Below are 14,049 nucleotides of genomic sequence, written 5' to 3' on the forward strand. Positions count from 1 at the left end.
AGATTTATCTAATTCTGAGAGAAGGAGATTGAGGTTTCCTCACCACTATAGTTGTGCTGTCTCAGTCTTCCTGTAAGTCATTTTAGCTTATTCTCTAAAAATTTGGATAGGATACCACTTTGTGCATACATGTTTAGTATTTAAATTACTTCATTGTCTATGGTACATTTTAGGTAGATGTAGTTTCCCTTTATCCCTTTTGATGAGATCAGTTTTTTGCATTTTCTTTGTCTCAGATATGGATTATTATCACTGCTATTTTCATTTCAGCTGAAGCATAATATATTCTGTTTTAGTCTTTAACCTTTACTCTCTATGTATCTCTCTGCTTTAAATGTGTTTCTTGTAAACAATTTGGACAATGGGGTTAAGTGACTTGCCTAAGGTCACACAGCTGTTTAATACTTAATTGTTTGAAGCTGGATTTGAATTTAGCTCCTACTGACTCCAGGGCCAATGCTCTATCCTAGCTGCCCCTATGACTCCTTTTGGATGACCCTATCTCATTTATTTCATGGCAGGGTTCCATGAGTGAAAGTGATGGGGTTCCAGTAGCTTGTAAAAGAATTAAAGCTTTTAAACTACATTTTCAATTCCAACCAGTAGAATGTACAAGAAGCAGCTGATGTAATTGATTTGCATGTGTTGTCTCACCCCATTAGAATATAAATTTCTTGAGAAAAAAAAGAACCATCAAAACTTAATATGTATCGATGAATATATCTTTTAAAATAATAAAATGTTGAAAAAACTATTAAATTCTTCTGGGTTAAATCTGGTTTGAATTTGCTTTTTTTTTATTCCCAAATCTCTGGAAATCAAGATCCATTCTTGTGCACATGATTGCTTATCACATTTTTTAGTGAGCTCTATTTTTTAGGAGTGGACCTTTTAGCAATTGAGAATATGAACTTGACAAATAAAAAGGGAAACAAAATGTCACAAAACCATTTGGAAGTTGACATCAAAGTCAGTTGTTAAACAGTATAATATTTGCCATTAAGAGGTCACTAGTCTGTTCTATTCATAAATAATAACTATGGACTAATTTAAATAGCACCTAATACCTTTATAAGGTGTATATATGTATATATGTGTGTGTATATATATATATATATATATATATATATATATATATATATATATATATATATATATATATATGGCTCCCTTTGTGCTCAGTGACTATAGCTGATCATCTTGATTGCAATAGAACATAATGTAAACATAATGTAAAGTGTACCCTGGATGTCTCCAAGATGGAACTAGTCCCTTGGCTCTCTTCCCCTCCTCCTTGCTTTGGAACCCTTGGGTGTGATAAGTAGCTTTCCATGGGGAAATGGTCCCTTCTGACTAATTTTGGGGTTGTATTTTCTTAGATTGGACCTCAAGACACATGGCTTCACAACTCAAGATCTCAAGAGTGCTCTTGAAAAATTCAAGGAGGGTGTAGGGACTGAAAAGGAAGATAAGGTATGTATTTTCCACACAGGATTTCATTGAAGCTCCTTTTGGTTTTATTTTAATAGCAAGGTTCTCACCATTCTCTCAAAGCCTTTGTATGTATCATGGGCTGCTTCTCCTCCCACTGTTACCACCCTCACCATTAAGAACATCAATAGCAATAAGAAATGAGTTGGTTTGTTCTATTGAATAGGCAGTTGGCCTGAGAATTGGGACATATATTGGCTTTGTGACTCTGGGTAAGTCACTTAATCTCTCAATGTCCTGGACAATTCTCAAAGAAGGAGAACCTTTAATGCTGATGAAATCGCAGGTCTAATCAAGCAAAACAAGTCAACAAATAATAATTACAGAATAATTTATATAATTTTTGTAATACTTAATGCCAAGTTAGCAAAAAATAAAGTTTATGTCTTAGAAAGTTTTTGAATAATGGTACCTTCATAACATTCCTGTATTTTGATTTAGGGCATAAGCCAGCTTCTCATTATATGACTGGAAACTGAGGCTTAGAGGTGAGATAAGTTATACTTTTAAAGTCATACAGCCAGGTAGGTAATAAACTGCTTCATGTGAGCTTAAAGTCCCATGTTTATATAAAGTTCAGGTTACCTTCAGCCTTTATATCCTCAGAAAAGCTTCTTAAAGCCAGACAAGGAAACTTAGGGAGTGACAGCATTAGAGGGAAGAGATAGATGGGACAAAAAGAATAAGGAAACCTCTGAATCTCACATAGTAGCAATAACGTGAACAGGCAAATTGTGCATCTAGTGAAAGAAAGACTGTCAGTGCTGAGAAAGACCCCAGAATATCCTGAGGGCCCTCAGGTTGACCCCAACAAGCCAAAGGGTTGGACTTGATCGTATGTCTCAGACTCCCTTCCTTTCCATAATTCATTCCCCAGCAGTTGAGAAAATTACTGAATTGTACCAGATTTAGCCCTTTCTTGTAAATCAAGAATTTGCCAACCTATTGCCTCCTTTCCAGCATCCAAATATTTTTTTCCTTGGGAACAGCTTCTCCCTTGGTTACCTCATATATTCTGTTCAAGTTGAGATGTTTTAGTGTTTATCAAGAAGCTTAAAACTATTTTTTAAAGACAAAAAAATTGAAGATAACTCCTAAAACATAAGATCTTTTCCATTTGGTTTCTTTTTCCCCATTTTATTTCCACTGATCACTATTTCCCAGGTTTGTGCTGAGCAAGGTCTCATTTCCTTTTTCTTTAATTATTGAGCATCAGGATCTGTTTGCTTTGCTCTGAGAAAAAGAAAACAGTGATTTCTACTGGTCGGGGAGGTAGATTATGCTAACTATTCCCTAGATTCTTGTGGCATCAGGATTGGAATTCTAATCTTTACTTTGTTTCTCAGAACTGATGCATAGAAACCTAAAGCTTTATAATTTAGAGAATAGTCCCTTACTTTAGAGAAAATGGGATATAGAAGGGGGAAGTGCTTGCCATGTTCTAGTCCCTGTAGATACTATTATTATCTCGATTTGACAGATGACAGACAGAACTTAAGTGACTTGTCTGGGGTCAAACATTTTAAGTGTATCAGACTGAATTTGAACTCAGATATTCTTGCCTTCAGCCCTAATGAATGTTCTAATCTACTGTGCTACTTAGCTGACTCAGAAAGAAGAAGTGATTTACCAATCCTTAGGGCTGGATGCTATGGCACTATCTCCCTATTTGGGCCCAGGAAACAAAACTATGGAACTGTGCAGAGTCAGTTTTTTTGTAGATAGATTGGATCTTTCATTTTCTTTGTTTCCTGTTGTAGGGGGTGCTTATAGTGGGTGAGAGAAAAGTCCATAGGTAAGAGATGAACAATTTGTAGCTGATTGCTTCTTGTCATCATGATTTTATAAATAACTGTGCTTTTTAATTTTTCTTGGATGATTGAGACCCTGTTATTTTAGACAAAACCTATATATCCTTTCAGAGTTTGTGGACACTATCTTCTGCAATTGAAATGGAATTGGAATGAAAATTAAGGATCATCTCATATTTGAAATATTCAATTAAAGGCCTTTTTCCTTCTAACAGCATAACTTGATCTCAGAAATACTTTGTGTACATATACAGGGAGAGGTGAGTGTAGATAGTTAGGGATTTGAGTACAGTACATGCAGTAATTTAGCCATTTCAAACAGTCATCCAAATTGTACACCTGTGACAGTAATGACAGTGATTTAATTTTCATCAGTAAATTGTTCCCACTCTTGACAGCTGTCTCTTCCTACAGTTTTTCTTTCCCAGGTTCCTATAAAAACTTTTGTCAGATGGAAACACAGATATGGAGTAGAAATTGAAGTTCAGGTTTTCTTGGCTACTGGCATCCCCAAAGCCTTAGGAAGAACCCAACATGCTAACTCCCTGTCCCAGATATTATTATCCATTCACTCTTAGAATCATATATAGGGAACTGTAGGAATGGGAAGTTCCATTCTCTGCTCCAGAAAACTTACATAGGGACATTGTTGCTTCCTTTTGAATATACAAACCAGAGGACCTTTTTTGAAGTTCTTCTAAATGTCTTAAGTGTCTGAAGGTTGGTTCCTGGGATCCTTTTGCCTGGACATAATATAAACATTTTTTTTAGAAATTCAGACAGGTCCTAAACCTCTTGGGCATCAAAGGTTGTTGTGAAGGAAATACTTGACAAGATAATTTATACCTTTTTAAAAATGTCACATCTGTTTCCAAATATATCCCTCCTCCCCTATCAAGAGAACCATCTCTTTTAATGGATTAAAAAAGAAAGTGGATAAAAAGCAGTTTGGTAAATGTAATCAACATAGTGATTGTAGTTGACTGTAAATTCAGTATTTGACACCTATTCCCCACTGCCCCTGAATGAATGTGCATTTTCTCAGCTCTTTCTGGGGTCAAACTTGGTCATTTTACTTATACAGCCATTGACTTTTTCTTTTACCTGAGCAAGTATTTTATTAACTATAAAGTGACCTACTGTTAAATCTGAACTTTAAAATACATATACCTTGACTCCCATATTCTCTTCCACTTCTACCCCTTTCTCCACCCACCCTCATCCATCTCCTCTCATAACCTTTCCTCATGCTTTTGCACTCTTTCTCATTCTTTCACCCAATACACAGGACCCCTTGGAGATTGATGAGCTTGAAACAACACTTCTTCATCTTTTGTGTGTCCATATATTTTTCCCCTAGGCTCAGCAGGAAGATGTCAGGAAACGTTTTCGCCCTATTGAAGATCTAAAGAAGGACTTTGAAGCCTTGAATGTTGTCATTGAGAGTGATCTCCAGATTATGGTTCGACTCATCAACCAGTTCAACAGCTCCAGCACCACTCTGGAAGAGAAGATAATGGCTCTGTATGACCTGGAATATTATGTCCATCAGGTGAGGAAACAATGTACTAACCTCTGAGGTTGATTCTTCAGTCCATCCTGACTAGGCTTGTGTCATTACTGCCCTTCAATGTACAGCATGTTTTTACTTAGAAAGGTCAGAGCCAAAGCATTTGTGTTTTCAAATGTTGCCTCCTTGCCATTGGGACTGTCATGGGGTATATGAATAGCTGGCCAAGGGGAAAGAGGATGTGTGATCCCAATCAAAAATTTATTTGAACAAGTATAACTCATATATCAAAATGCTTTCTATCTCAGAAAGGAGAGAAGGGAAGGATAGCATTTGGAACTTAATATTTATTTAAAAGATGAATTAGTTGGAAAAAATATTCAAAAAAAAAAAAGAAACAAACAATTTCCCTGAGATAATTAAATAAAATTTGAAGGCATTTTCTACTCATCTTTAATTACCCTTCCTTTAACCAGTCCCTCACCAGATCTTGATGTTATCTGTCTTTGAAATATCTGGCACACCACTATCTTAGTTCATGTGCTTATCATTTGTTTAATTGGTCTTCAAATATCTCCGTTTCCTAGGCTGTCCTTTATAACATTCACCTTCCATCTCTTGCCACTGAACACTCCCTGTAACAAATATCACACTGATTGACAATGTAACTGTCTGACAGTTCTTTTGATATTAGGTACATGCAGTCTATCAAGAGAAGGAAGTGGATTGCTTCATCTGTTCTTTTGGAAACTGAATTGATCACTGTGCTTAATTAGAGTTTGGTGGACATTTGAATAGATAGATAGATAGATAGATAGGATAAGATATATATCCCAGAGATATCTCAAACCCAAAATGATCAAAACAGAACCCACCCCCTTCCAAACTTTACTGCAAATATCCCTTCCATCCTGAGTTGTGGTGCCTCCACAGTCTGAAAAATCCTTGTAAAATTTTTTGTCCCTTCCTTTGCACTAGATAAAATATGTTAGTATTATACAGTTATATATATATATATATATATATATATATATATATATATATATATATATATATATATATATATATATATGTGTGTGTATGTATTAGGCATTTCTGAGTTCCTAAACTTTTTCCTGTATTGTTGCAGCTTCCACAAAAGTCTCTCAAAATTCCCACTTAATTTCTTATGCCCATACATAATATATCAGAACTGCAATAGGAAAGTCATAATATGGAAAGGATAACTATATTCCTATAGAAGGCATTATGATTGTTCCCAGTTACCCAGATTTATAATTTTGTTTTCCTTCACTCCTCGCTCTTCCTTGCCTCAAGTGTCTTATTTCTTGCCATATTTGCATTTGACTCCTTTCTGCTCCTAAAGCTTCTGCCTTGATTATCTTAGTAGCCTTCTTATTGATCTTCCACTCATGAGTCAACCTATTCTCCCTCTGGACACCAGTGTGATTTTAATTAAGCATAGGTATGATTATTTTTACTCACCTATTCAGTAAGTTTAAGTATTATAATATTTGTTTACCTTTTATAATCCTTTATAACCTTTTCCCAACCTGACTTTATGACTTCATTGTATGTTACTTTTCTTCCCACTCTGGAGATCCAGCGTATTCTCTCTCTTACTCCTGAATTTTTATGTGTGCAGGCTCTTCTCTAAACCTATAATTTACTTCATTCTCTCCTCTTCCTTCTCTTCCTAGAATTCTTCTTTCCCTTCAAGGTATAACCCAAGGACCACTTTCTGCACCAATTCCCCTCTTGCCCAATTTCTTTGTATTCATTTATATTTATTTGCTTTTTGTTCATTTTGAATACATATCTAGTTGCTTACCTTTTAGAACATAAGCTCCCCTTAATTTGGAATTATATTTGTATCCTAAATACCTATAAGAGTTCCTGGCATAAGGTAGATGTTTGATAAATACTTGTTAATGACATAAACTTCTACTATTTCTACTTTCTTTGCTCTACCTTCATTCATAAAAGTTTTGCCATGTTTCTCTGAATTCCTAACATTCATTCCACATATTATTATCATGACTATTTTCCCAGAGAAGACCAAACAGAGATTGAAGAGGACCCTATAATTCAATCTATTGTCAGGGTAGAAGTCCTTGGTTAAGAAGGGTTTCAGAGGGCATTGATATTTCTGTTTGACTTCCAGCATAGAGTTTTAAAAGCATCAGTTTGGTGGAATATTTACTTTATCTGACTATTATGCCACTTGGCTATTTCTCAGTCTGACAGTATCTTATTTCCAATTTTTGGCTACTACAAAAAAATGCTGTGAAAATAGATTTTGGGGCAGCTAGGTGGCACAGTTGATAGAGCACCAATCCTGGAATCAGGAAGTCCTGAATTCAAATTTGACCTCAGATACTTAATAATTACCCAGCTGTGTGACCTCAGGCAAGTCACTTAACCTAATTGCCTTACCCCACCAAAAAAGTAAAATAGATTTTAATATGTATGGAATTTTGTTTCTCTCATTGATTTTATTTGGACATTTTATAGTTTGTGGGATTACTGGTGCAAAAACTCTATAAATAGTTTGAGTATCTTCTGATATGATTTCAAACAGTTTTTCACAAAGCTTAGACCAGTCTAATTCACAACTTCCTTTCTCTTAAATGTGCCTGAGTTCTTACCATATTGACTATTTCTAAGCTCCACTTTGCCTTAATTTAATTGTTATTGTTCCTGCTGGGGAAGTTAAGTGGTATAGAAGGTGGAATGCCAGACCTGGAGTCAGGGAGTCTTACCTTCCTGTGTTCAAATCTGGCCTCAGACCACTTACTGTGTGACCCTGGGCAAGTCCTTAAACCTATTTGCCTCAGTTTCCTCATCTGTCAAATGAGTCAGAGAAAAAAATGGCAAGCCATTCCTATATCATTGCCCAAAAAAACCTCCCAGTAAGATCATAAAGTATTGTACATGCTTGAAAAATGACTCAACAACAGCCTTGTAATTTGGAGTAGTTTTTTATTTAATTGTTTTCTTGAGAAAACTCTTTTCTGGTCTGTGAACATCTAACTATTATGTAATAGCTTTGCTTCATATTATTCTTACAGCCTTTCCTACTCCTTGTATTTTTTTCAGTCAAACTGCTATTTTGTCTTTTATGCTTGCCTTTTTAGAGGTCGAGGGATAGAAGGCTAAGTAGAGTGCTATTTTATTATATTGTAGCACACGTTTGCCATAACTATAAAATCTTTTAAGAAAAATGTCTTACTTTTTCTTTTTCATTTGTTTTTACATCTGTATCATTTTCCACTAACCACCCCTTCTCAGAGACCATTCTTTTGTAACAAAGAAATGAAAACTAACAAAACCGTGAAAACTGGCCTCATGTGGGAAAAAAATACCCCTCTGTGGAAAGGAGGGAGAAGAGTATTTAATCATTATTTTTCTGGAACTAAGATCAGATATTGTGTAATCTGAATTTTATAATTTATTATTGTTTCTTTTGACATTTTCATTTTCATAGTACTTTTACATATTGTTCTTGTTTCATCTTTCTACATTTTCCATCATTTCAAACAAGTGTTTCATTGTTTCTCTGAATTCCTCATATTTACATTTTTATGTGTGCATATTTGCATACTATGATTTGAGCTGTTTTTTTACTGTTGTTTGGAAACTGTTTTGTTTTCCATTTTTAACTTTTATAAAGTAGTCTCCTATGATATTGGTGTATATGGGATATTTCTGTCTGTCATTTTACCTCCTTGGACTGTAGGCTTAGTAATGGTATCGCCCAGGTCAAAGGTTATAAATATTTGTAATTTTAAGCTGGTCATGAAATTCCCTTTATGTTTACTTGAATTCCTTGAGGCCTTTACATCTTCTCTAAAATTGTTTTGGTTTCTGTCTTTAGAATTTCATTTTTAGTAGCTGTCTATATAATTCTACTTATTCTTCTAAAAAGATCATGGCTTGATCCCTTTGAAATCTCTCCATTGAAAATGAAGATATACATCAGGCTGACTGAATTTCCTCTTTGTTCTAATTATTAGCTCTAAGATGGAGTGAGTGGCCATTTTAATTTCCAAGGTTACCATAGTTTCTACTTTGGCATTCAGTTCATCATTCAGTTCTTCCTTGCCCAGGCTCTGGTCCAGGTTAACAGGCACCTGGCTGTTTCCTTTAACTTTTGAATGATGAAATTATCCTTTCCTCTGACTATAGTTTTCTCTTTGCTTGTCTAATATCACTCTATCTTTTACTTTTTTGCTGTTTTTTTTTAAAAAAAAAAAAGGAGAGTAGTAATGAGCAAGGAGTTTAGTTTTGCTTTTTCCAAATGTATATTCTGGAAAAACATAACGTTCAGGATTATTTTCTATGTATTTGAAAGGAACAGAATAATCCCTGTTCCACCCTCTTTCACAGGGTTAATTTGAGGATAAAAATGAGCTGTATACAAATGTGAGCATTTTTGAATTTGTTAGTCATTAATAAAGTTGATTATCCTTTCTGAGATAGACCCTCACCTGGAAGTGGTGGTGGCGGTGGTTGTTGTTGTTAGTTTAAAAGAAAGGTGCCAGCTCAGATAGACTGCCAGAAATTTAAATTTATTTAGGGGAGTTAAAAAGGATTATATGAGATTATGTAAGTAACACACTTTTACTAATCTTAAAGCATTAGACAGATATGTCCTACTCCCAACAATACCCATCTTTCCCAGGATGCAACTCTGTGGATTTAAGCTTTCTTTTATGTCAGGAAACTCAAAAAAATACACTGAAAGGAAGAGTGCGGGCCAATGAGTCTCATTAGAAAAGCCAAAAGAAAATTAAATTTCTCTAGAAAAGACAGTTACATGATAAACCTTATAATCCTTATTGCTGAACTAGGTGCATAATGTAGAGTTTAATCTAAGGATAGGAGAACTGGAAGGAGAATAGATTAAGAAGGGTTTCACTATTGATTGTCATTTTGTTGCCTTTTTTAGTCCTCTGCTTTGGGTTGGATGGCCTAGAGAGAGTTTAAAGGTCACTGACAGATACAAAAATATCTGTTTGACTCTCAGCAGAATTGGTTTCAGAGGAACTCCTTACAATCAGACAAACATAGATACTTTACAAATCCTTCAAAATTCCACAGGGAGGGGCAGCTAGGTGGTGCAGTGGATAGAGCACTGGCTCTGGAGACAGGAGGACCTGAGTTCAAATGTAGCCTCAGACTCTTAATAATTGCCTAGCTATATTACTTTGGGCAAATCACTTAACCTTAGTGCCTTAAATAAATTTAAAAAAAAAAAGAAAAAGATTCTATAGGGAACCAAGGGGGAGGGGAGGTCTTTAATTTACAGATACAGTGAAGTCCACTAGCCAGTTGAAGTTGACAGTCTGTGACTAGAGATAGGAAGACAGTTGGCCAGCCCCATGGATGAATTGGAAGTCTTAGGCAGTATTAAATTGCAAAAAGTGGAAGTGTTGGGAAAGGAAAGAGCTGAGGAAATTAAGACAGTATCTGCATTTATGGTCTAGGCAAAGAAGAGCCAGCCAAAGAGATTAATCAAAGGGAAGAGAAACAGGATAATAGAAAATTAGTTGTCAGAGTCACCAAAAGAGGAGAGATTTTCAAGGAGTGTGAGAAGTGGTTAAGAGGTATTTGTAGGGGTGACTAGGTGGTGCAGTGAATAAAGCACTGGCCCTGGAGTCAGGAGTACCTGGGTTCAAATCCAGCCTCAGACATTTAATAATTACCTAGCTGTGTGGCCTTGGGAAAGCCACTTAACCCTATTTGCCTTGCAAAAAAACCTAAAAAAGAAAAAAAAAGTGATAATTTGTAACAGATGGGTAAATCAGGTTGAAGACTGAGGAATTTGGATTTGGATGTTATTGTTCAGTTAATTTATTATTAAAGAAATAATTTTTATCAGTCCTGTAACCAGAAAGTAAAACTTGTCATGGAGGTTTTAGACTTGATGTATATTTCATTATACTCTGCCATAGATAGTCCATATCCAGAATATTGTATTCCTTCCTTAAGGACCCTCCCTGATGAATCAAATCATGTCTAGAGAAGGATGATCAGCATGATTAAAAGGACTGAAAATAACACTGTTTGACATTGAAGGAAAAAAGCAAGGGTATAATGGAAAGATTGCAGCATTTGGAGTGAGGAGATAGTGCACCTATCAGTGCCACTTATAACCTTCCTGACCTCAGGCAAACCTATTTTCTCATCTTTTTTGTGCAGGATACTGGAGGGTATTGGAGTCTGGCTTTCTATTCTGGGACATTGCCACCAATGCTATAGAGTTTTGTTAACCAAAAGTAGACATGGTGACCTAGAAAGTCAAACATCTGGAATGAAACCCAGTTGAAAAGAGTCACTTGGGCTGATGAAAATGATGACTGTGGATTGAGAATTCTTCAGGGGTGAATAAACTCCCTCCATGGCTCATGGTTTATTGTTGACTAAAGACATTTTTTTAAAAACTGTAATAGAAAACCTTTAGTTTTGGTTCCTAGTTTTTCTACTATTAAAATCCTATGATACTCTGGGCAAATCATCTTTTTTCAACCTCAGTTTTCTCATATGTTTTTATCCATGAGATTAATAAGAGTACTTATCTCATGGGTAGATGTAGGATCAAATGAAATAGCATGTGAAACATTTTGCAAATCTTAAAACACTATATCATTTATTATTATTAATATTGCTTCTATTTAATTTTCTCGCAAGTTAATTCAACAACTATTTATTAAGCACCTATAATGTACCAGGTAAAACATGATGAATATAAATATAGGCAAAAGGAAATTCAATCTCTATTTTCAAGGAGCTTACTTCCCAATTTGTGGCACATAAAAGGAATTGAAAAGCCTGGAGGGCAGGAAAAAGAAGATGACAAAGGTAGAAAAGACTAGAGAATTAAGAATAGATTAGGGTGGTGAACTGATCCACCCATTCTGGAGATCAACCTGGAAATTTGCCCAAAGAACAGTAAAATTGATCATACTCTTGACCTTTGACACAGCAATACCAATACTAAGCCAATATCCAAAAGAAATAAAAAAAAATAGGAAAAGTCCAACATGTTCAAAAATATTTCTAGTAGCTCTTTGTATTGGCAAAGAATTTGAAATTTAGGTGATGTCCGTTGATTTAGACATCATCATCTATATCCATATCTATATCTATACATATATTATAGAGTACTGTTGTTCCGTAAGGAACCATATGTGGTTGGACTTTTCTTAAAGAAGCATGGAAAGAATTACATGAAATAATGCTGAGCAAAGGAAGGAGAACTAAGAGAATATTGTAAACATTACCAGTAACAATCTATCAATTATATTGGATGGAGCTCCTCTCAGCAGTTCAGAGATCAAGGATAACCTGGGAGACCTGTTATGGACAATGCCATCCACATCCAGAGGAGAAAAACAAAACAAAAAATTCTGACAGAATCTGAACGTATGCTCTGATCACTTTTTTAAGACTTCTCTAGTGTTTTTCCTTTCTATCTCATGGTTTTCTTTCTTTTCCCTTAGTTTGAATTACTCTTATCCAACATAACTAATGTATAAATATGTTAAACAGAAATGTTCATGTAAAACTTTGACCATACTGTTTGCCAGGGGAGTGGGAAGGGGGAGTGATAGAAAGGTGTAGAACTTATAAATATGCAAGTGAGAGAATGTTGAAAAATTTCCAGAGTTCCAATCAAGATGGCAGAGAGAAGCCAGGCCTGTTTTAAACTCCCCTGGCTTTCCCTCAGAGTCAACATGAATCAAGCCTTCTTAACAGATTTTTGGACCCACAGAACCACAGAATTACAAAGAGGAACACCTCTCAATAAGACCTGTCATGAAGCCTTTGGCATATGCATGATAAATAGACAGGAGAGCTCCAGCACAGCTGCCCAGACATTTATCTGACCAACTGGATTGGTCTGGAAGACCTGAGCTGGTAGCCCCTGTGTTTCCAGCAGAGGAACCCCAGTGTTTCCAGCTGAGCCCCCTGTTATTCCTGTGTGAGGGCCTGCCTTTCTCCAGCACAAATACAGAAACAGCCCCAAGGCACTGGTATGGGTAGCAGATTTTCCCTAAAGCTTATTATTGGAGAAAGCCTATGGCTTTTTTAGACTGAGAGCCCTGCCCAGATTGTGCAATCCAGCCCCAGGTCTAGAGGACAGAAAATCCAGAGAAAGCATCTAGCATTCCTTACTGGTAGGCCCACTGAGTAACTCCCTGGAATTCCTAATCCCATTGAACAAGGATTCTAGAGATCTCATCACTGAAAGTCTGCAAACCAGCCCCTTCCCCAACACAAGACCCTAAGGAAAGGGCCCAAAATGAAGAATGACCAGCGCAAAGCATGTCTATTAAAAATATACTAGCTTAGAAAAAGATAGAGGGGGATGGCACTTCAGAGGAGAATATGAATTCGTCTCCAGTCCAGAAAGACTTCTTAGAAAAGATAAGAAAGGAGTTTAAAAATCAAATGGAAAAATTAGGAAAAGAAACACAAGAGAAAATTAACTATATACAAGAGAAAATTAACATCTTATAAAATACACAGTTGGGCAGATGGAAAGGCATCACAACTCCTTCAAAAATAGAATTGACCAATTCTAAAAGGAGTTGCAAAAGGTAAATGAAGAAAATTATTATCTTTTTTCTAAATTAATTTTTATTAAACATATTATTTGCGTTTTACAATTTTCCCCCTAATCTTATTTCCCTCCCCCCCACCACAGAAAGCAATCTGTCAGTCTTTACTTTGTTTCCATGTTGTACCTTGATCCAAATTGGGTGTGATGAGAGAGAAATCATATCCTTAAAGAAGAGAAGAGAAGTCTAAGAGGTAACAAGATCAGACAAAAAGATATCTGTTTTTTTCTAAATTAAAGGGAATAGTCCTTGAACTTTGTTCAAACTCCACAGCTCCTTATCTAGATACAGATGGCACTCTCCTTTGCAGACAGCCCAAAATTGTTCCCCGATTGTTGCACTGATGGAATGAGCGAATCCTTCAAGGTTGATCATCACCCCCCATGTTGCTGTTAGGGTGTACGGTGTTTTTCTGGTTCTGCTCATCTCACTCAGCATCAGTTCATGCAAATCCCTCCAGGCTTCCCTGAAATCCTGTCCCTCCTGGTTTCTAATAGAACAATAGTGTTCCATGACATACATATACAACAGTTTGCTAAACCATTCCCCAATTGAAGGACATTTACTTGATTTCCAATTCTTTGCCACCACAAACAGGGCTGCTATAAAT

The 14,049-nt window shown here is 35.9% G+C and overlaps 1 protein-coding gene across 1 annotated transcript in view; it reads left to right on the plus strand.

Annotated features, from left to right (window-relative positions):
• SIL1 (SIL1 nucleotide exchange factor) overlaps positions 1-14,049 on the plus strand; it is a 330,856-nt gene that overhangs the window by 203,807 nt on the left and 113,000 nt on the right. The window contains exon 7 of the mRNA XM_074212929.1: positions 4,663-4,854. Coding sequence (XP_074069030.1) covers positions 4,663-4,854 — 192 coding nt within the window. The remainder of the gene's footprint in view (positions 1-4,662; positions 4,855-14,049) is intronic.

This window comes from Macrotis lagotis, chromosome 1 (assembly GCF_037893015.1).
Source record: "Macrotis lagotis isolate mMagLag1 chromosome 1, bilby.v1.9.chrom.fasta, whole genome shotgun sequence".
In the NCBI taxonomy this organism is placed as follows: Eukaryota; Metazoa; Chordata; class Mammalia; order Peramelemorphia; family Peramelidae; genus Macrotis; species Macrotis lagotis.